The sequence below is a fragment of the Pleurodeles waltl genome, chromosome 4_1, assembly GCF_031143425.1.
Source record: "Pleurodeles waltl isolate 20211129_DDA chromosome 4_1, aPleWal1.hap1.20221129, whole genome shotgun sequence".
NCBI lineage: Eukaryota > Metazoa > Chordata > Amphibia > Caudata > Salamandridae > Pleurodeles > Pleurodeles waltl.
In genome coordinates this window covers 255,205,924-255,229,738 of record NC_090442.1, presented here as the reverse complement: position 1 = coordinate 255,229,738, position 23,815 = coordinate 255,205,924, and the positions used below count along the sequence as shown (strand labels likewise).

Below are 23,815 nucleotides of genomic sequence, written 5' to 3'. Positions count from 1 at the left end.
TAATTAAAATGATTGAGGATACTGTGGCAAAATTGCCCATCAATTGTATCCCCAAATCTAGGGCTGAGGTACTGGGGCCCGTATTTATACTCCGTTTGCGCCGAATTTGCGTCGTTTTTTTCGACGCTAAACTAACGCCAACTAACGCCATATTTATACTATGGCGTTAGAGGCGTCTAGCGCCAAAGTTCCCGGAATGTGCGTCATTTTTTAGCGTGAACCCCTTCCTTGCGTTAATGATATGCAAGGGAGGCGTTCCCGTCTAAAAAATGACTCCCAGGCCTTTACGTGGTATTTATACTCCCGGGCAAAAGAGACGCCCGGGAGTGGGCGTGGCTAAAAACGGCGCATTTGCGCCGCTTTTTAACGCCTGGGTCAGGCATGGCGTTAAGGGACAAGTGGGCTCAAAATGAGCCCAGAGTGCCCTCCCCTGCCCCCAGGGACCCCCCCTGCCACCCTTGCCCACCCCAGGAGGACACCCAAGGACGGAGGTACCCATCCCATGGACATTAAGGTAAGTTCAGGTAAGTATTTTTTTTTTAATTTTTTGTGGCATAGGGGGGCCTGATTTGTGCCCCCCTACATGCCACTATGCCCAATGACCATGCCCAGGGGACAGAAGTCCCCTGGGCATGGCCATTGGGCAAGGGGGCATGACTCCTATCTTTACAATGATAGGAGTCATGTTGATGGGGGATGGGCGTCGAAAAAAAATGGCGCAAGTCGGGTTACGACGATTTTTTCGACGTAACCTGACTTGCCCCATTTTAAGACGCCCATACGCCATTTTCCCCCTACGCCGGCGCTGTCTGGTCTACGTGGTTTTTTCCCACGCAAACCAGGCAGCGCCGGTCTGATTGCGCCGTCTAACGCCATTCCATAAATACGGCGCCCGCATGGCGCTTCAGAATGGCGTTAGACGGCGCAAATTTTTTTGACGCTAAACTGCGTTAGCGCAGTTTAGCGTCAAAAAGTATAAATATGGGCCTGGGTTTTTCAGAACCGGTACTGATCCGGTAACCCAGCGGTGCCAGGGTACACCCAAAGACCTCGGGTACTTTCCTGATTCAGACCACAGAAACTCAGAGTCTTCTAGGTGAAGTCAAAGATCGAATTTATTGGCTGCAACCAAGTGACAAGCGTCCTAGAAGTACAACAGCACGGTTTGTATGTTCTCAGGAAACTGTGTTTCAATGCAAAGTCAGGTTTCCTTATATACAGTTTTTTAAGCTTCAGGCAAACATTCTTGACACTTTGGTTGGTCATTCACATGTTTTCACTACAAAGGAAAAAACAGTGTCATGATGAAACCTCATATTTCATGTCATCCAACCCATAATAAATTACCCGGCAAGGCCTAGTATTTTACATCAGATAAGTGTGGACCCCCAATAAAAATGGGCACCTCCCCCTCGTAAAGTAAGAAGAAGAAAAGAGCAGGTGCAGGTGTGAGCAAGATTAGGCATGGTGTGTGAGCGATAATAAGGGTTTTATGGCATGGTGTGCCTTGATGCTATCTGATTCGGCCACTGGGAGAGGGACTGACCAAACAGGTTTGGCCTGAGGCAATGGTTCCAGCTTGCCCAGGTCAGAGAAAAGTCAATCAAGGTGTACGTGTCCTTGGAATCAAATCTGACTGTATCATAAGCTTATGTGAGGGCAACTTTTAAAAATGGCTGCCGTGTATAAAATGGGAGCCACGAGTGCAGGACGAAAATGGCGATTTCGAGGTGAAAACGCTGCTGGAATTGAGCGAAAATGCTCATGCTTAGTGTACTAGTCATTATCGGTCTTTTGATACTAAAATCGTACTGCTGTGGCAAAGTAAATTACATGGGTCCAGAATTTTTAGAACCACAGGGCCGGGGCAGCCCCGTATTCATCTTGAATTTGTTTCAACACTTCTGGTAAATTGGCAAGTGTCGGCGTACCGTGTGCGGTTGTATAGAGCGCGGCAAATACAGTGCCCCAAGTATTACAGTTTTCTACTGTAGGGACCATCCCAAAAGGCAAGCACATTGTTAATTTTATATGTTTATCCTGAGGTCCAGTATGGGGAAATACTGCTTGCAGCGTATTAATTTTCTGTGCTAGCCAAAATGGAGTTTCCTCTCGTTTGGCTGGTACTTTAACCATAATGGAATATACAGTTGCAGGATTTATACCTGGCGTTGCTGCATGTGGATGTGCTGGAGCAACAAGTGCTGGGTTTGTTTTTAGTGTTTGCATCACAAATTGTACTAATCGTCTATATCTCGCTATTAATTCAACATATAAGCGACAAACTTCAGCTACTGCTAAATTTGCAACCGCAGGATGAGATGTATAGGTGGCCAATAAAGGCCAGGTAGGACCGTCATTACTTAGTGGACCTAACCTTCCTGGTAATATTGTGTGGGGTAGGGCGCAATCAAGCCAATTATTATGTTCTTGATAAGATAGAGGTATCTCTAAATATGTGTATGCTCTGTATTGTCCAGGTGCACTCGCAGGTGTATATTGGTGAAATGTATTTGTGTTCCCATCAGCTGCTCGAAATGTGATCCAAAAGTAAAAATATTCTGTTCTATAAGCTGCTGGGGGGCCACCACAAATGTGACTGGACCCCCTGGGCCCTTAGGCCATTCGCTAATAAATGTGCTGTTATAGGTTGTCTCATGTTAACTGCTATTTGTACCTGTTGGAGATTCGCCATGACAGTAACACTATGAGTTCACAGAAGGCACATCAAAATGGGGTTTTCCTTTTAAAGTTCAAGCTTGAACAACCTCCAGCTGTAGTAGGATCACCTACACAGCTGTGGTGGAAATCCTCAGCACCATGGACGTCTCCGCATACGGCATTGAGGTGTCATTATATATAATGAGACAGAGATGCTTCGGAGGACCTGAAAATTAGAGCCTGACCAAACGTTGGTGGGCCATGTCGCGTAGGCTCTCATTATTCTAATGCGACTACTGGCTTTTGAGCAGCAAGATCGTCCACAGTGTGGGAGACTGAGTCTGACCCACTGTGGGTGACACAATCCAGGTTTTGCTCCTGCTAAGTAGCAGTGCCTTATCTCTACCAGAGGATAGGGATGATTGGGCAGCCGAGCGCATGACATATTTAGGCTTCTCAGGGAAGTCGTGGTCACTCAGGCTGCATCCGGTTCTCTCATTCACAATTCAGTCTCATATATAAATGACAAACAGAAGTAGTATATGTTTCAATGATTGGTTTAATAAAACAACTGCATCTTAGATAGCAAAGCGTGAGCTGCAATACCCAGGACGACAAAACATGACAGTATTAAAATGGTGACGAGGAGAGTGAAGCATAAGAATAACGCTATCATATCGTCACTAGGATCGATGGACTATTTCCTATCTAAGTCAAAATCTGAGCACAGCATGTTAAGCTCTAATTCTGCCTTTCAGGTTTCCCCGGGAAGACATCAACCCTCATACCTGAGCAAAGGCCTGTGGTCTGCGTTAGCATCTGTAGCGAAGCATTCAGCAATCAGCATACAGTCATGGTTCCCTGGCTGGAATCTTCCTCTTAACGTGTAATGGGACTAGGAAGTGTTTTTATAATAACACAGCTGATGTTCTAAGAAAATGTCCCTACGTAAGGATGTGTATTTTCTACGAATGTTGGAGACTAAACTTCTACCACGTTCACCGGCAATGTACCAAACTGTAGCCTTGATTGAAGCACAGAGTGATCAAGAATGTCTTGTTTAAGAACACAGTGCTGTGCTAAGCAAAAACAGTTAGATAGATGAAAATAAAACAAGACAGTAAAACTGGTTATTGTAAAAATAACAATGCGAAGCCGAATAAAATATATCTAGGTTATACTGCACAGCAGCCTAGTGTGTTAAACTAACGTGCATGGAGCTATAACTAAAATGGCTACACAACAGCAGGTTCACAGTTCTCGTGCCCTGGTTCTTCTTTGGGCTAGTCTTCTTTGTCCTTTTGAATCTAATTTCTTGGTCCAGGGATGCCCACTAACTACTGATTATAGTAGGTGTTTTAGGGGGCCACTTACCTTTGGATGGCTTCACCCACTACAGTGACCACGTCCTGTGAAAAGGGTCATTGCCCTAAACCTAATTGGCAATTTTTCTTCTATTCAAGATGGAGAAAAATGAAATAGAGGGTCCACCTCACAGGCAACACCTTGGGAGTGGTGCATGCCAGGTGAGGCCACTCATACTACCTTTTGTTAGGTTTCCTGCCTTTGCTCTTGCCAAAAGTGGGGGTTTGTAAAGGGGGATGCCAACTGCTGCTAGTAGCAGCCTTGGGGGTCGAGTTTCAAGGGTGGTAAGCCCTTTGAAGCTCACTGCCAGGACAGAGCACATTCCTGAGAGAGGGGGTTTTAGCTCCTCCACCCAGGAAGGGCACTGTCTCACAAACCAGCGAGGCAGGGCTCTCCCCTTTAAGGTTTGTATATTGACTCTCTGAAGGTGTCAGCTCGATAGGACCAGTCAGAAACCATGCCAGGATAATTAGCTTTTGCAGGGGGAACCTCTAAGATGGCCCCTGGGTGCCTTCAGGGATAAATACAAGACTGGCACCAGTTTGGATTTGTCATTCTGAGATCCCAAACAACCCAGGGTTCAGAGTGCCCATCATGTAGCTCAGAAACTCGTGTTGACCAGTGTCCAGCACATGTATTAAAATGGCTGCTCTGTTCCCTCACTATGTTACAGGTTGGCAAGTAGTGTCTAACGGGACACTTACCTTTGGGTGGCTTCACCCACTACAGTGACCACTTCCTGTGAGAAGGGTCACTGCCCTAAACCTAATTGGCTATTTTCCTTCTAATCAAGATGTTGAAAAATGAAATAGAGGGTCCACCTCGCAGGCAACACCTTGGGAGTGGTGCATGACAGGTGAGGCCACTCCTACTACCCTTTGTTAGGTTTCCCACCTTTGCTCCCGCCAAAGGTGGAGGTTTGCAAAGGGGGATGCCAACTGCTGTTCGCAGCAGGCATGGGGGTCGAGTTTAAAGGGGGGTAAGCCCTTTAAAGCTAACCGCCAGGACAGTGCACATTCCTGAGGGAGTGGGTGTTAGCTTCTCCACCCAGGAAGGGCATTGTCTCACACACCAGAGAGACAGGGCTCTCCCCTAAGGTTTGTATATTGGCGGTCTGGAGGTGGCAGCTGGATAGGACCAGTCAGCAACCATGCCAGGATAATTAGCTTTTGCAGGGGGTACCTCTAAGATGGCCCCTCTGTACATTTAGGGATACATACAAGACTGGCACCAGTTTTGATTTATCATTATGAGATACCAAACAACCCAGGGTCCATCATGTAGCTGGGAAACAAGTGTTGACCTGTGTCCAGCACATGTATTAAAATGGCTGCTCAGTTCGCTCACTATATCCCAGGGTTGGCAAGGACACAGTGGGGACCTACTGCTCATGCAGCTATGCCCTCACATATAATATGGAGCACCCTGCCTTAGGGCTGTAAGGCCTGCCAGAGGGGTGTCTTACCCATAGCAAATGCAGTGTATGGTGGACAGGGCACATAACCAGTGTGCCATGTCAAGTTCGTATTTTAGGTTTGCACCAGAACACCCAGCCTGCAATGGCAGTGCTGGGTCCATCTGGATGCAGGGCCCTAGAGGGTGGCACAATCAGTGCTGCTGTCCTCAGTACCCCATGCCCTGGGCACATAGGTACCCACTTACTAGGGACTTATAGTGGTAGATAAGAGTGTATCCAATTGTGCCAATGCATCACAACAGATATAGGGAAAAATCTCGGGCACAGGGAATCTAGTTAGCAGGGACCCTGGGCACTTCAATTTATAGAACACATCAACATCAGGCAAAATGTGGGGGGAATAACCATGTCAAAAAGAGGCCCTCTCTCACACCTAAGGTAGGGAATCTGTGGCTAGAAGTCTCTATCATTTAAAATAGCTGCCTTAAATCTACTTCATTTGACAAATTTACATTTAAAACAAAGGGGACTGATAATGCAGACTTGCATCAATCACTCCTTTTCCATGCATGTACACAACTGCTGAATACTATGTTGACTAAGTAAACAATGTACCGGATATAAAGTCATGCTCATTATGAATTAGAGGGACTGATGACTAGATCATATTAACACGAATCACACCTACTCGTTCACTTTAGAAATATTTATTTTCATGACAAAACAATTTTACCAGATGAAATGTAAAGTAGATTCCTCAAAGCAGGAACTCTCTGAGTTACTGAAATAAGCACTGAAATATTATGTATTCTGATAAGCTTGACAAGGCATGTTTTCGTAATTGTGTATGAACCCATCTCATGCATATCTGTTTACTCAAACAAGTGCATTTAAACTATAAAAAAAATACACTTTCAACAATATTCAAAAGCCTGATAAAGACAGTTGGAATAACATGCTGCTTGTCTCTATAACAAATGAATAACTACATTTTATTTAGAAGCCTTTGTTTAGACTGAAATGGCGTGGTAAGCCTCCTTAGTAAACTTAACAATATATAATACACAATGAAAACATAGCTAACAATAACGCAGACCATATATAGTTAAGTGATACATATTAACCATAAGACCACAGTTAGGTATAACCAAACAGTTTCATATCTTCAGCACTGAACACGTATGAATTCCAAACGTGGACTATCTGTGTTAGTCTTTCTTCTCGGCGTCATCACTTTCTCCATATTGAGTAAGATCCAGAGTTACTGCTCGACTAAACATGCAGTCATCTTGCTGAAAGCAGAACAAAATGAGGGATCTGATCATTGCGCGTTCGTATCTTTGTATCATACATAATTATACAATATGGACATAGGCAACATATTAAAAATAGTCTACTCTTTGATTGGTATTATAGCGATGATAAATATATTTAAGCAGCAAATAAAAAAGACAAGAAGTTTTCTTCTTTCTTGAGAGTTTACCAACTATTACACAAATTCAGGCCTGATTCCTCGATGTCATGGCTGGTGCAGGGGCTAGCTACATAAGCATGTACTGGCAAATAAGTCAACAGTTCCTTTTGTCTGTTATAGCACAAAAAGCATTTCTCAAATTTCAATAAGACAGAAAACAGTTATCATTCTGACAGTGCCAAAGCAAAATGTCCTAACAAACAAAAAGGATCCCAAATAGACTACAGACTGCATAACTGCATGCGTCGCTCAAGCAGATAAAGCATAGGCAGGAGTTTTATTAAATCCATCAGCAACTTACAGCAGTGGTATACCTCGAAATTAAGGGCCATCTCTGCAGAAAGTGATGAGGGGACCCTGAGTCTCCCATATATCACAAATATTCCTTGACACTGGGTTGATTGGGAGCCCCCTTGAGCACTGGAGCCCCCCTGGCCGATTGGAGTTCCTCCTGCACCGCAGAGGTGTCAGGGGCATCCGTTAGGCCTCTGCTTACATACATACTGTATGAAGTTGGCTCTGTATATACTATTTCAAAGTAAGAAATAGCGTGCACAGAGTCCAAGGGTTCCCCTTAGAGGTAAGATAGTGGCAAAACTAGATAATTCTAATGTTCTATTTTGTGGTAGTGTGGTCGAGCAGCAGGTTTATCAGAGGGTAGTGTTAAGCATTTGTTGTACACACACATGCAATAAATGAGGAACACACACTCAAAGACTTACTCCAGGCCAATAGGTTTTTATATTGAAAAATATATTTTCTTAGTTTATTTTGAGAACCACAGGATCAGGATTTACAGTAAACACTTTAAATGTAAGGTACTTCACTTAGATACTTTAGGAACTTTGAATAAAAGCAATATCACATACAGTCTTTGTAAAAATGGCAATAAGCTATTTTCAAAGTGGACACAGTGCAAAAATCAACACTTCCTGGGGAGGTAAGTAAAGGTTAGATTAGGAGGTAAGTAAAACACTTACAAGTCTCAGTCCTGGGGCATAGGCAACCCACCGTTGGGGGTTCAAGGCAGCCTCAAAGTTACCACACCAGTAGCTCAGGGCCGGTCAGGTGCAGCGGTCAAAGAGGTGCCCAAAACACATATGAGCCTATGGAGAACAGGGGTGCTCCGGTTCCAGTCTGCCAGCAGGTAAGTACCTGCGTCCTCTTGGGGCAGACCAGGGGGGTTTTGTAGAGCACTGGGGGGAACACAAGTAGGCACACAAAACACACCCTCAGCGGCACAGGGGCGGCCGAGTGCAGTTTGCAAAGCAGGTGTCGGGTTTTGTATAGGTTTCAATGGAGGGACCTGGGGGGTTACTCTAGCGGTGCAGGCAGGCACAGGGGGGACTTCTCGGGACAGCCACCACCTGGGCAAGGCAGAGGGTCGCCTGGGGGGATCACTCCTGCATCGAAGTTCGGTTCCTTCAGGTCCTGGGGGCTGCGGGTGCAGTGTTGGTTACAGGCGTCAGGTCCCTTGTTAGAGGCAGTCGCGGTCAGGGGGAGCCTCTGGATTACACACAAAATAGGCGCAACGCGGACAGCAGCAGTCCAATACTTCCTCAAAGACACAAAACGGCTCCTGCACAGGCCGTAGAAGTGTAATCTTATCTAATACACAGAACAAATGCAGCAAACAGGAGCAGTGCAAGCCCCCCTAAATACACGCAGAAGCACCAATGCTAAATCTCAACCGATACAGCTATAGTACAAGCAGAAAGATACACACACACACACACTCACACGCGCAAAACACTGCAAGATTCCTTCGAAAACAGTTAAGGCACAGGCAGCAACGCTGCATTTTACCTCATATACGCAACCCGCCATTGCACAGTCAACAGTCCAATTTATTAGTTTCCACACTGCATGATTTTAAAATGGGTAAATAATAGGGCAGACGAAGAGGTTCTGTTTACAACTGACTTTGAGTGGTCGGATGGGGAAAAGTCCTGCTTCTCTTTATGGTTCTTGTATTGAGACTTCGACCTGAACTTACAGGAAGACGTTGACGGGACCTCTTATTGGGTTTGGGGATTTGGAGTTTTGCCTTAAGGTCCCAAACAGCCTTGGGGTACATGATTGTTTTTACCCACAAATTAATCCATCCAGCAAGACAATTATGATCTAACCAAAAATTCCTGCTTTAAATTTCTGGAGCACTGACTTTAACTGTACAGAATACACATCACTGGTAATGCCACTGTTGGTGTGATCTGTTCTGAAGGTCATAATATTTTTTCCAGTTATGGAGGCCACCTCTGGTCCAGTTCTGTGACCACCCTTGTCTGATATTTTGTTTTCAGTTCTAAAGGCCACATCTGAAGTGTTGTGTCCAGTACCAGAGTCCACCATTACAACATTACGAACAGATGTGCAGTTATCACCTGAGGAAAATGGATGTTTATATAGATGGATAGAAGAGTGAGTTAAGTCATGCAAAGAAGAGTGTAAATCAACCAGTGATTGGAGGGAGGGGGGAAGATAAATAATTGAGTCAATGGATGGGTTAGTGAGTGGATAGTTGCATGAGTCAGTGGAAGAATGAGTGAATGGAGGGGTTTATCAACAGATGGCTGAATGGATGTATGAATGGAGAAGCATATTCGTAAGATGGCTAGTTGAGTCAGCGAAAAAATGGTGAGTGAGTAGGTGGTTGAATAGATGGATAGATGCATGGTAATTTATGTGGATGGAAAATCTGTGATAAATTTGCAGGTATTTGTATTAGTATGGGTGAGAGTAGGCTTGTATGCTTGCAGTTATGGATTGTTTGAGTGTAGTTTGTGTGCTTGGGGGATGTGTGGATGAATCACTGGAGTTTGGTGGAAAGAAGGTGGTTATCGTGTGTATGCAGATTAACAGTCACTCTAAATGGATCTATGGATAGATATATATTAAGTTTATAGATGGCTGGACGGCAGGTTTCTGAACAAAAGTTCAGTTAATTGCTGATTCAATGGGCTAGACAAACATGTAAGCCATTTCCACGTGGATTGATAGAAAGATTGTGTTTGGATGAATCAACAGATGGAAGGACTCTGGGTGCAAGTGATGGAAAGTTCCTGGTTGATGGATAAATGGAGAGTTGTGTGTGTGTATGGATAAATGGAATTTGGCCAGAGAGAAAAGTTAGAATGTGAAATGAAGGATGGATGAAGAATGTGAGTATGAATGAAAAGTCTGTGGAAAAACGGTTGACGGCTGCGAAAGTTGTGAGAAAAGGCTTCTTTTGTCATGGTTAGCCCCAACTTTTTGCATAGTATTTGATGTAGTCTCAGTAGTTAGTGCCCAGGGCCCCTGCTAACCAGGTTCCTTGGGCCAGATCTCTTTTCCTAAAACTGTTGTGGTGCAATGACACAACTGTCAACACCTTTTGCTGCCACTATAAGTCCTTAGCAAATGATACTTAGGTGCCAGGGCATGGGGTACTAAGTGTAGGCCCTTGAGGGCTGCACCACAGATTGTGCCACCCTCAAGGGCCATGCACCCAAATACACTCAGCACTGCCATTGCAGGCTGTGTTTCCTGGTCTGGTGCAAACCAAAAAAGCAAACTAAACATGGCACACAGCCTGTGTGCCCTGTCCACCTACAAACTGCATCAAATATAGCTAAGTCATCCCTCTGGCAGGCCTTCCAACCTTAAGACAGGGTGCACAATACTGTATGTGTTGGCATAGATGCATGAGCAATATGCCCCTACTGTGTCCCTGCCAAACCTGGGACATAGAAAGTGAACAGAGCCGCCATTTTAATACATGTGCTGGACACCTGTCAGTACGAGTTTCACAGCTACATGATAGCTACTCTGAACCCTGGATTATTTAGGCCCATATTTATACTTTTTTAGCACCGCATTTGTGTCGCTTTTTGACGCAAAAGCGGCGCAAACTTACAAAATACAATTGTATTTTGCAAGTTTGCGCTGCTTTTGCGTCATAAAATGATGCAAATGTGGCGCTAAAAAAGTATGGGCCTTAGTATCAAACAACTCAGAATGATCAATCCAATCTGGTACTAGCATTGGATTTATTTCATAATGTTCCCAGTGTTCAACTTAGAGGTGCCCCCTGCAAAAGCTAACTACCCTGGCATGGTTGCTGGCTGGAAAGAACCAGCCTGCCCCCGCCAGACAAGATTCTGGAACCCTTGGGTGAGAGATCCTTCTCTCTGGGTCCCAGAACAAAGCCCTTTCTGGGCAGAGGTGCTATCATACCTTCCCCCAGAAATGTGCACTACCCTGCTAGCGGGTTTCAAAGGGCCTACTGTCCTTGAAACTCGACCCCCAAGCCTGCTGCTAGCAGCGGGTGGCCGTCCCAGTTGCAAACCCCCACTTTTGGCAGGAGCAACAGCGGGAAAACACACATTACATGTGTTACATGCGAGATGACCACTCCATTTCATTTCCCTGCATCTTGCATGGAAGGAAAATAGCCAATCAGGTGTAGGGCAGTGGCTTCTGCCCAAGGGAAGTTGTCACTTAGTGGGTGTAGCCACCCTAAGGTAGATGAACGACTGGTCAATAATAGGTACTCCCCTAAATGCCCACTAAATACCATATTTAGTGGGAACCCCTAGAGCAGAGATTCAGAATTGAAGGACAAAAGAACACCAGCAACAAAGAAGACCTAAGGCTCAAGAACGGAAGTCCTGCTGTACCAAGAAGGTGCCAAACCATGCCTGCTGCACCCAGGACTTGACAATCGCTGCTGAGGGGTTGCTTGGACATCGGATGGACTCTAAAACCCCCAGAGGACCTCCACCCTTCTGAATATCACAGAAGATCTCCCCCCAGAGTGAAGGCATACCTCTCCTGCAAAAAAGACCAGAAGACCAGTGAAGTCCACATCACTGACTGGCTGTTGACCAGTGAACCGGATGCCGCAGTAGGACCAAACTCCACCCGACGGACCATGAGGACAAACCCTGCAAGAGTGCAAAGTTTGATGGCACTGCGCCCTTCAGTAAACAAACAGTACCATAGCCTCTGGTACTGGTCACTACATGTCGGACACTCAAAAGAACAGTCCACGGCGGACTGAAAAAGGACCAGGGGGAAGTCCCAGTAGAGGGACTTCAGAAACCACTAGGACCTCCCACTAGAGTGCCCCTGCAGACCTACAAGTGACCCTCTACTCAACCTACGCCCTGCTTTCAAGAGCACCTTTGCAAACAGCTCCTTGCTCACCGATTTGCTCTGCACCCTGCCGCCCTGTGCCCTGCACCATTGATCCAGCTGTGCACTAAGGGTCTCCTATCCTTGCGACCTCAACACTCCAATGGGACCCACCGGACTCACCTTGTAGTCCACCAGTGTAGTGCTTTTCCAAGTGGTCCCCCGCAGTAGCATTGTACCAGCTCTAATGGCTTTCTGCAGGTGCTCCTGCCGCAGGAGACACCCAAACTTCTCTAGCTGGTCACAGGGCCCACAGACGACCTCAACATGCGTGCAAAAGGAGACATTGGTAAAACCATTGCCTGATTTTATATGCATTTTTAAAGTATTTCTCCATTGAGTCCTATGGCGTGTAATTATACACAGAACTGAGACATTTTCTAAACTTTCGGAATTCATAACTTAAAAAGTACTCACCCAATTTTGATGATCTTGGTCTTAAAGTATTTTTGTAAACTGGTCTCAAGTTAATATTTTGAGTGTGTGTCTCGCTTTATTGATATTGTGAGTACAACAAAAGCTTTGCACTTCTCCAAGATTAGCCTAACTGCTCGACCAAGCTACCATAAAAATTAGAGCATTAGCTGGTCTAGTTCTGACCTCTGTAAACCAATATGTGGTTGCCCGGACCTTATACACAGTGTGCATGGTTTTGCACACTACATAGAGGGCCAGCCTCCTACACTTGGTGTATCAGTGGTGGGATAAAGACTTTGCATTTGCTGATACCTCTTTGTCAATTTGTGAGCACATGAATAACTCTCCAAATTGTCTTTAGATTAACTGCATTTTATTCAAATGGCTACATTTTTTGAAAACGTTCAAAATAACTCTTAGTGCCTTGGTTAGGTCCCTACAACAATAGCAAAAGTATAAAAGTCCTTACTTTAGTAGTCCTATCTGAAAAGGGGTTTAAATTTTATAAAAAGGCCCAATTTTACTAAAGTAAGCGTCTGATGCAGAGAACCAGAGCCAGAAGCTCGACCTGGCCCCTTTCCAGGCATACAGCTTTGACCAGTTAAGGAAGCTCTGCCAACTATACCAATACCAGATTCGTACTGTGAAAAGTCCCACCAAAGATAAGCTTAGGCTCCTCGTAGCCCCATAGGAGAAAGATGACCCCAAAGAGGAAGTAAATGATGAAGTCTCTGGGGGAGAAGAGAACCCTGAGGACAATGGTGATGAGGGTAGCTCCTCTAGCCCCTGCACTAGTGCACCCACAGAGGAAGAGCTGGCCTTAGCCAGGCTGACCAAAACACTGGCCCTGAAAGCTCATCTTTTGGAAATTGAAACAAAGAGAAAAGAGATGGGCCTAGGACCCATCTCTGGTGACAGCATACAAATCCTGAAAGAGAAACCTTTCAATCTCAAACTCCCAAAAGGAGTTGTCCCTCTCTTCACAGAAGAGGGTGTAGGAGGCTGGCCTGGTTTGTAGTAGGTAACTATGGTACTTACACCTTATACCAGGTCCAGCTATCCCTTATTAGTGAAATGTAGGCAGTGTCTAGAAGCCAGGCTCTCTAGAGGTAGCTGTGGATGAGCAACCAAGGCTTATGTAGGAGACATGCAAAGCTCATGCAATACCACTGTAGTCACACAGTACTCACAGACATGAAAGAAAATACTCAGTGTTACACAAATAAAGGTACTTTATTTTGGTGACACAAATACCAAAAATACCATAGAGATAATACTCCCTTAGGAGGTAAGTAATACTCAAATTATATACACTAGTATGCAGTAAAATGCATAAAACAGTTAGAAAAAAGTGCAATTGGTGTAAATCACAATAGTTAGAAATGGGCCTAGGGAAAACACAAACCATATACTAATAATAAAGTGGAATGCAAATGTCAGTTTCCCACCTAGACAAGTGTAGTGTGTAGAGGGGAGCTGGGAGTACTAGAAAACAACAAAGATAACTACTAGAACCCACACCAGTGCCCAGGAAAGCAGGAGTAAATCACAGTAACTTTCCCAGAATAGACACAGAAACGGAAGGAAGGATTATGCAAGAACCAGAATAGACTGCAAGACACCAACAGTGGTGAATTTAAGTTATGAATTCCGAAAGTTTAGAAAATGTCTCAGTTCTGTGTATAATTACACGCCATAGGACTCAATGGAGAAATACTTTAAAAATGCATATAAAATCAGGCAATGGTTTTACCAATGTCTCCTTTTGCACGCATGTTGAGGTCGTCTGTGGGTCCTGGACCTGAGGACCTATGGAAGAAGGGGACCAAGTCCAAGAAGCATAGAAGAATCCAGGAGAACAGGAGCCCCTGTTAACCTGGATGAAGGTGCAAAAGAAGAGCCACAGGTGAAGAAGAACAGTCAGTACTGCACCCAAGAAGATGGAGTTGGGTTCCTGGTTGATGCAAATAATGTTCCACGCCTGATGGATGATTACAGTCTGGTTTTCATCGCTGGAGTCGGACAACAAGCCTTGGCACACGCAAAGCTTGCGGTTATCAGAAAATGGCACTGCCCGGAACCAGGAAGGACCAGGTGGAGTCTCCCCAGGAGGGGAAGTCAGAGGGGACACCCAGCAACTCAGAGAGCCCACAGAAGACCAGGTAGCGTGCACAGAAGTCCCACAGCATGGGGACAAGGAAGGTGCAAAAGAGGCCCATGCAGTACTAAGACAAAGGATCCCACATTGCCGGAGAACCACTCAGGAAGATGTGCGTCGCAGGATAGGGTGCAGGGGGCCAGAGCTGCAAGATGCATGAAGAACTTCATGGAAGGATGCCATCAAGCCTTGGCAACTGCAAAACACGGAGTACCCCCTGTCTCCATAGGCACCTATGTTATTTTGGCTCCTGCTTGACCTATTCACCTGACCGGCCCTGTGCTGCTGGTACTGGGTGTTTGGGATTACCTTGAACCCCCAACGGTGGGCTACCTATGCCCCGGAGACTGAACCCGTAAGTGTGGTACTTACCTCAGAAACTGTACTTTACTTACCTCCTCCGGGAACTGTTGAAAATTGCACTGTGTCCACTTTTAACATAGCTTTTTGCCATTTTAAAGAAAACTGTGTACAATATTGATTCTATTCAAAGTCCTAAGTAATACTATGCAAAGTACGTTTCATCTGATGTACTTACCTGCTAAATAAATCTTGCGGTTCTAGAAATAAATTAAGAAAATAATATTTTTCTATATAAAAACGTATTGGACTGGAGTTGTCATTGAGTGTGTGTTTTCACTTATTGCTTGTGTGTGTACAACAAATGCTTAACAATACCCTCTGATAAGCCTGACTGCTCAACCACGGTACCACAAATAGAGCATTAGTCTTATCTATTATTGCCTCTGTCAAGCCTCTTGGGGAACCCCTGGACTCTGTGCACACTATGGGGGTTATTCCAACTTTGGAGGAGGTGTTAATCCGTCCCAAAAGTGACGGTAAAGTGACGGATATATCACCAGCCGTATTACAATTCCATTATATCCTATGGAACTTGTAATACGGCTGGTGGTATATCCGTCACTTTACCGTCACTTTTGGGACAGATTAACACCTCCTCCAAAGTTGGAATAACCCCCTATATCTCATTTTGATATAGTATAAACAGAGCCAGCTTCCTACATTGGTGGATCAGTGGTGGGGTCTAAGACTTTGCATTTGATGGACTACTCAGCCAACACCTGAAGTCACAACTAAATTCCAAAATTGTCATTAGAAAATTGATTTTTGAATTTTGACTATTTTTTCCAAATTTTCAGATGTCCTACTAGGGCCTTGTGTAAGTTCCTATTAGAATCTCTTTTTTAGGTTTAAAAGTTTTGAAAAAGTTTGGATTTACGTACTAGAAGTCGTTTTTAGTTTCTTAAAAAGTAATCCCAACTTCTAGAGACATAATGAGTAGCTCAGAGGATATGGTGATGGAACTCAACCTCACCCCTTACCTTCATCTAGGGATGCAGAGCTAAGGTCCCTCTGTAAACTAAGAAATATTAAAACTGGGTCCAACCCTACCAAGGTCATGCTCCAGGAGCTCTTGGCAGAGTACACCAGGGACCACCCTACTGAAGCGTAAGACCTCCCCTCAGACGGGGAAGAGGTGGGGGATCAGGAGGTAGAACTCTCCCCTCCTATCCTAACTAGGGAGACCAGAGTTCCAAGACCCCTGTCTCCACAAATCAGACTCAGAGATTCTGGTTCTTCCACAGGGGAGTCCAGGCCCTCTGGGAACATTGAGGACAGCCTCAATGAGGAGGACATCCTTTTAGCAAGGATGGCCAAAAGATTAGCTTTGGAGAAACAGCTCCTAGCTATAGAAAGGGAGAGAGCAGAAATGGGTATAGCACCCATAAATGGTGGCAGCGGTATACATAGGGTCTGAGAGAATACTGGCATCCTAAAAATCCCCAAAGGGACTGTTTCAAAATATGAAAAAGGTGATGATATCACTAAATGGTTCACAGCTTTTGAGAGGGCTTGTGCAACCAGAAAGCTAAACAGATTTCACTGGGGAGCTCTACTTTGGGAACTGTTTACAGGTAAGTGTAGGGGTAGACTCCTCACACTCTCTGGTAAAGATGCAGAATCCTATGACCTCATGAAGGCTACCCTGATTGAGGGCTTTGGATTCTCAACTGCGGAGTACAGAATTAGGTTTTGGGGGTGTGGGGGGGGGGGCTCAAAAAAACCTCGAGCCAGTCCTGGGTTGATTTTGTTGACTACTTAGTCAAAACACTAGATGGTTGGATAATTGGCAGTAGAGTTCATGACTATGATGGGCTGTATAATTTATTTATGAAAGAACATCTTTTAAGTAACTGCTTCAATGACAGATTGCATCAACATCTGGTAGACCTAGGTCCAATTTCTCCCCAAGAATTGGGAAAGAAGGCAGACCACTGGATCAAGACAAGGGTGACCAAGACTTCCACAGGAGGTGACCAAAAGAAAGGGGTCACAAATCCTCCCCAGGAGAAGGCTGGTAAGACATCCAAGGACAAAACTAAAGAGTCTTCTCAAAGGCCCCAAAAACCTGCTCAGGAGGGTGGGCCCTGAGCCTCTTCAGAGTCCACAAATGGGGATAAGGGTAAAAAGTTTGATCCCAAGAAGGCCTGGTGTCACACCTGTAGACAGCATGGACACCAAACTGGAGACAAGGCCTGTCCCAAGAAAAGTCCCACAACTTCTACTCCAGATAGCACTGGGATAGCCAATCTCCAAGTGGGATCAACAGTGTGCCCAGAGCAAATCAGGGTTCACATTGAAGCTACTTTAGTCTCTGAGGTTGGGGTGGATATAGCCACAAGCTGCCTTATCGCGTAACATGCAAAAATACAGCCAGCACCTCTTGATAAAGTGGACAAAGGAAGAATCCCTGAGGGATACAGGTGCCACTGTCACCAAGGTGACAGAAAAAATGTTTTCCCCAGGAGAGTATTTGGCTGGAAAAACATATCCAGTCACCAATGCTGACAATGAAACTAAGGTCCATCCCATGGCAATGGTGATTTTAGAATGGGGAGGGGTTACTGGCCTGAAGCAGATAGTGGTCTCTTCTCCACCCCAGTAGAATGTTTGCTAGGGAATGATTTGGAGTCCTCAGCATGGGCTGAGGTAGAACTCAAAACCCAAGCAGCCATGCGGGGTATCCCTGAACTGGTGTGTGTAAAAACAAGAGCACAGAGCAGAGTGAAAAAGAAGTGTTGGAGCCTGGAATAATGGCCCAACCTTCCAAGAGAAAAGGTAAGAGGACTAGGGGACCATCCTCTGTCCCAGGAAGATGTCCTATCCCCTGAGGGAACCGAGTCCATGGAGCTGGAGCCTTACCAGGTAGAGCTTTTGGGCAGAATGGGACCCTTAAGGGAACAGCTGTGCCCGGGTCAAAAGACTTGTCCCACTCTTGAAGGCCTGTGACAACAAGCTGCTGAACAGGAGAAAGGAGATGTCAGTGGCTCCCACAGGGTCTATTGGGAGGATGGACTCCTTTACACTAAGGCAAGAGAACCTGGTGCCACTAGGAGAGTGGTAGTGCCTCAGGAGTTTAGAGAATTTATCCTCACTTTGGACCATGACATCCCCTTACCTGGGCATTTGTGACAAACCAAGACATGGGACAGATTAGTGAACCATTTCTATTGGCCCAATATGTCCCAGAAAGTAAGGGAGTTTTGTAGCCCCTGTTTCACCTATCAAGCAAGTGGCAGGACAGGTGGCCATCCAAGGCCTCCCTCATTCCACTTTCAGTGGTGGGGGTCCAATTTGAAAGGATTGGTGTGGACATTGTGGGTCCACTTTAACCTCCCACAGCCTCAGGGAACCAGTACATTCTGGTAGAAGTGGATCATGCTACCAGATACCCTGAAGCAATTCCCCTTAGGTCAACTACTGCCCCTGCAGTAGCCAAGGCCCTGATTGGTATTTTTTACCAGAGTGGGTTTCCCTAAGGAGGTGGTTTCTGACAGAGTTACCAACATCATGTCAGCTTACCTCAAACACATGTGGAATGAGTGTGGGGTGATTTATAAGTTTAGTAATGGCCTTGTTGAATGGTTTAACAAGCCATTGAAGGGCATGATCATGCGATCCCTAAAAACAAATCAAAAGGAGATATGATGCCCTCCTGCCATGCTTGAGTTTTGCCTACAGAGAGGTGCCACAGACGGGGGAAGGGGTCTACCCCTTTGAGCTTCCGTTTGGACATCCTGTAAGGGGACTACTAGCACTTGTAAAAGAGGGCTGGGAGAGACCTCTTCATGAGCCTAAACAAGATGTGGTGGACTATATGCTTGGCCTCCGCCCAAGGATGGCTGATTACATGGAAAAGGCATCCAAAAACCTTGAGGCCAGCCAACAACTCCTGAGGTTGTGGTATGACCAAAAGGCTGCAATGGTTGAATTCCAACCAAGGCAGAAAGTCTTGGTTCTGGAACCTGCGGCTCCCAGGGCACTTCAGGCCAGAGGGAGTGGCCCTTACCCAGTGCTTGAGAAAAGGACTCAGGTCACTTACTTGGCGGACCTAGGCACTAGCAGGACACCCAATAGGGTGATCCATTTTAACCGCCTTAAGCTCCAAAATGATAGGGCAGATATAACCATGTTGATGGTTACTGATGCGGACCAGGAAGCAGACAGTGAACCTCTCCCTGACCTCCTGTCAACTGACCTTAAAGATGGGACAGTAGATGGTGTGGTCTATTCAGACACCCTATCTGTCCAACAGCAAGCTGACTATAGGCAAGTCCTGCAACAGTATTCTGAGCTCTTTTCTTTGACCCCTGGTCAGGCACATCTGTGTACTCATGATGTGGACACAGGAGACAGTTTACCTGTCAAAAACCAAATTTTCGGACAGTTTGATCAAGTCAAAGAAAGCATCAAAGTGACGTCAGCAAGATGCTGGAGTTAGGGGTAATAGAGCACTCTGACAGTCCCTGGGCTAGCCCAGTGGCCTTGGTCCCCAAACCTCATACCAAAGATGGAAAGAGAGAAATGAGGTTTTGTGTGGACTACAGAGGACTCAATTCTGCTTGACAAGTTAGGTGCAGCCAAATTTCTGAGTACCTTTGACTTAACTGCAGGGTACTGGCAAATGAGGATGGCACCTGGAGCAAAAGAGAAAACAGCATTCTCAAAACCTGATGGGCATTAACAGTTTCATGTTATGCCCTTTGGCTTAAAGAATGCCCCCGCCATCTTCCAAAGGTTGGTGAATCAAGTCCTTGCTGGTTTGGAGTCCTTTAGGGCAGCATATCTAGATGATATTGCTGTCTTTAGCTCTAACTAGCAGGATCACCTGGTCCACACTGAGAAGGTTTTGCAGGCCCTGCAAGCAGCAGGCCTCTCTATCAAGGCATCCAAATGCCAGATAGGGCAGGGAACAGTTGTATACGAGGGCCACCTTGTAGGTGGAGGCCAAGTGCAACCTTTACAGCCTAAGATCCAGACAATTCTGGATTGGGAAGCTCCAAAAACCCAGACTCAAGTCAGGGCATTCCTTGGCCTGACTGGGTATTACAGGAGGTTTGCGAAGGGATGTGACTCCACTGTGACTCCCCTTACATAACTGACCTCTACGAAAATGCCTAAGAAGGTAAACTGGACCCTAGACTGCCAAAAGGCCTTTGACACCCTAAAATAAGCTCAGTGCCAGTTCTAAAAGCTCCAGATTATCCTAAGCAATTCATTGTGCATACAGATGCCTCTGATCATGGGATAGGAGCAGTCCGATCCCAAACCAATGATGATGGCCTTGACCAGCCTGTTGCCTTCATTAGCAGGGGGTTACTCCCCAGGGAGCAGTGTTGGAGTGCCATTGAGAGGGAGGCCTTTGCTGTGGTTTGGTCACTGAAAATGTTGAGACCATACTTGTTTATTGTTCAAACTGAACACAGACCCCTCAGATGGCTCATGCAAATGAAAGGAGAGAACCCTACACTTTTGAGGTTTTTCATATCCCTACAGGGAATTGACTTTATAGTGGAACACAGACCTGGGACTGCACATGCCAATGCAGATGGCCTTTCAAGGTTCTTCCACTTAGAAAATGAAGCCTCTCTTGGGAAAGGTCAGTCTCATCCTCTTTTTGTTTTTGGGGTGGGGGGGGGGGGGGGGTTGTGTAGGAAAATGCCACTGTTGGCATGGTCACCCCCCACCTTTTGCCTAGTGTTGATGACAGCTTTGATTGGACGTGTGCTAGGACCCTGCTAACCATGCCCCAGCACCAGTGTTCTTTGCCTAAAACTGTACCTTTGTTCCCACAATTGGCACAGCCCTAGCAACCAGTTAAGTCCCTTGTAAAAGGTACCCCTGGTTCCAAGGGCCCTGTGGCCAGGGAAGATCCCTAAGAGCTGCAGCATGTGTTATGCCACCCTCAGGGACCCCTTACTCAGTACATGCACACTGCTTTGCAGCTTGTATGTGCTAGTGGGGGGAAAAGACAAAGTCGACATGGCACTCCCCTCAGAGTGCCATGCCCATAAACCACTGCCTGTAGCATAGGTAAGTCAACCCTCTAGCAGGCCTTACAGCCCTAAGGCAGGGTGCACTATACCACAGGTGAAGGCATAGATGCATAAGCACTATGCCCCTACAGTGTCTAAGTCAATTCTTAGACATTGTAAGTGCAGGGTAGCCATACTGAGTATATGGTCTGGGAGTCTGTCATTACGAACTCCACAGCACCATAATGGCTACACTAAATACTGGGAAGTTTGGTATCAAACTTCTCAGCACAATAAACCCACACTGATGCAAGTGTATTGAAAGATGCACACAGAGGGCATCTTAGAGATGCCCCCTGTATGTTAGCCCAACTGCTAGTGCAAGGTTGACCGGTCTGTGCCAGCCTGCCACTTCCAGATGAGTTTCTGACCACATGGGGTGAGTGCCTTTGTGCACTCTGTGGTCAGAAACAAAGCCTGTCCTGGGTGGAGGTGCGTCACACCTCCTCCTTCAGGATCTGCAACACCTGGCAGTGAGCCTCAAAGGCCCATGACTGGTGTTACAGTGACCCACGGCACTCCAGCTAGTGGAGATACCCACACCCCGGACGTACCCCCACTTTTGCCGGCAAGTCCAGAGGGATAATGAGAAAAACAAGGAGGAGTCACCCCTCCAGCTAGGTCCACCCCTAAGGTGACCAGAGCTGAAGTGACTCCCTCCTTCAGAAATCCTCCATCTTGCTTTGGAGGAATAGGACCAATAGGGATAGGGATGTGCCCCCCTCCCCAGACGGAGTGGGCACAAGGAGGGTGTATCCACCCTCAGGGACAGTAGCCATTGGCTACTGACCCCTGACCCTAACACATCCCTACATTTAGTATCTAGGGGCGACCCCGAATCCAGATCATCAGATTCCTGATTACCTCAAGAAAGAAGAAGGACTACTAAGCTGAAAACCCAGCGGTGGAGACACCAACTGACTCGGCCCCAGCCATACCAGCCCGTCTCCTACTTCGAATAGCTGCAAGAAAAGAAGCAACGCGTCTTGCAGGTCCAGCGACCCCTGAAAAGCTTCTAGCGGACTGCCTGCCTCACCAAGGACCAAGAAACTCCCGTGGACAGACGACCTGTCCAAAGAAAAGACCAAGGAACCAATGTAGTGTGGTCATTTTTATGTATCCTTTGCGCGTTTGCTTCAGGTGTTAGGCCTTTGTGCACTTTGCCCTGGATGTATTTTATTTGTTTGCTTGCAGCATCGGGCCTCTGTGCACTTTGCTCTAAATGCATTTTATCCAGCTTCGTACTGTTATTTTTCAAATAGCCAGTTCTACGGTCTTGTTTTATATCACACTGTTTAGCCTACTTCAGCAATGGAGTTCTCAACAACACATTCTTGCTCGCTCTGTGCTTCAGTCAAGGATACAGTCTGGTACATTGCTGATAGACGTGGTAGGAGTTTAGTCTTTGGGTTGTAGATATACATTCTTGCGTAGGGACATTTTGTTACCACATCAACAGGTTAGTTATAAAAACACTTCCTTGTCCTAATACAAGCAAGAGGGAGATTCCGACCAGGGAACCACAACTAGACGCTGACTGCCCTGTTGCAGATACTGATCCAGATCACAGGCCTTTGCTCAGGTATGAGGGTTAATGTCTTCCCAGGGAATCTGAAAGGCAAGCTTAGAGCTTAACATGCTGTGCTCGAAATAGAACTTACTTAGAGAGAACGTAATCTATTAACACTATGATAGTGTTATTTTTATGTTTCACTCTCCTCGTGACTATTTCAATCCTACTGTGTTGTATGGTTCTGGTTATTGCGGCTCACGCCTTATTATCTAAAATGCAGTTGTTTTATTAAAACCAATCTATAAAACTTAAAACTGCTTTTGTCATTTGTATATGAAATCATACTGTAAATGAGAGAGCTGGTTGGGATCTGAGCGACCACGACTTCCCTGAGAAGTTCTAAAGATGTCATGCGCTCGGCTGCCCAATCATCCCTTCCCCATGGGAGAGATGAGGCACTGCTAGTTAGCCGGAGCAAAACCGGATTGAAGGTGACAGAGGTCCTTCTTAGAAGCGTGTGTCCAACTATTCTGCACCCAAACCCCTGGCCCGTGTCCAGAGAAACCAACTACACAGAGAGGACCCCCAGACGACTCCGACGACGTGTCCACCCTGGGCTGACCTCTCTGCACCCCCTGAACTCGACTGCCCGAGATGAAGATATCCAATGCCTGGAGAAGCACTACATCCGCAGCCCCCTGGCCCACGAGAAACCGGCCACCGGTGCAGCAACAACCAGCAGACAGCCCTCACCCTTGCCCAGATGGTGGCTTGCCCGAGAGGCCCCCATGTGCCCTGCCTGCAGCACCTAAATGACCCCCGGGTCCCTCCATAGAGTTCTATTGAGAATCCGAAGCCCTGTTTGCACACTGCACCCGGCCCCCCCTGTGCCGCCGAGGGTGTGGTTTTTGTGCCTATTTGGGGCCCCTCCAGTACTGTAGGAGGCTGGACTGGCTTGTAGTGAGTACCAAGGGGTACTTGCACCTTGCACCAGGCCCAGTTATCCCTTATTAGTGTATAGGGTGTCTAGCAGCTTATGGTTAATAGATAATGGTAGCTTAGCAGAGCAGCTCAGGCTGAACTAGGAGACGTGTGAAGCTACTACAGTACCACTTAGTGTCATATGCACAATATCATAAGAAAACAGAATACACAGTTATACTAAAAATAAAGGTACTTTATTTTTATGACAATATGCCAAAGTATCTTAGAGTGTACCCTCAGTGAGAGGATAGGA

At 46.1% G+C, this 23,815-nt stretch overlaps 1 protein-coding gene across 1 annotated transcript in view; it reads right to left on the bottom strand.

Annotated features, from left to right (window-relative positions):
- Positions 1-6,240: 6,240 nt before the first annotated feature.
- SMC1B (structural maintenance of chromosomes 1B) overlaps positions 6,241-23,815 on the bottom strand; it is a 2,375,007-nt gene continuing 2,357,432 nt past the window's right edge. Inside the window, exon 25 of the mRNA XM_069228259.1 lies at positions 6,241-6,735. Coding sequence (XP_069084360.1) covers positions 6,652-6,735 — 84 coding nt within the window. The 3' untranslated portion in view covers positions 6,241-6,651. The remainder of the gene's footprint in view (positions 6,736-23,815) is intronic.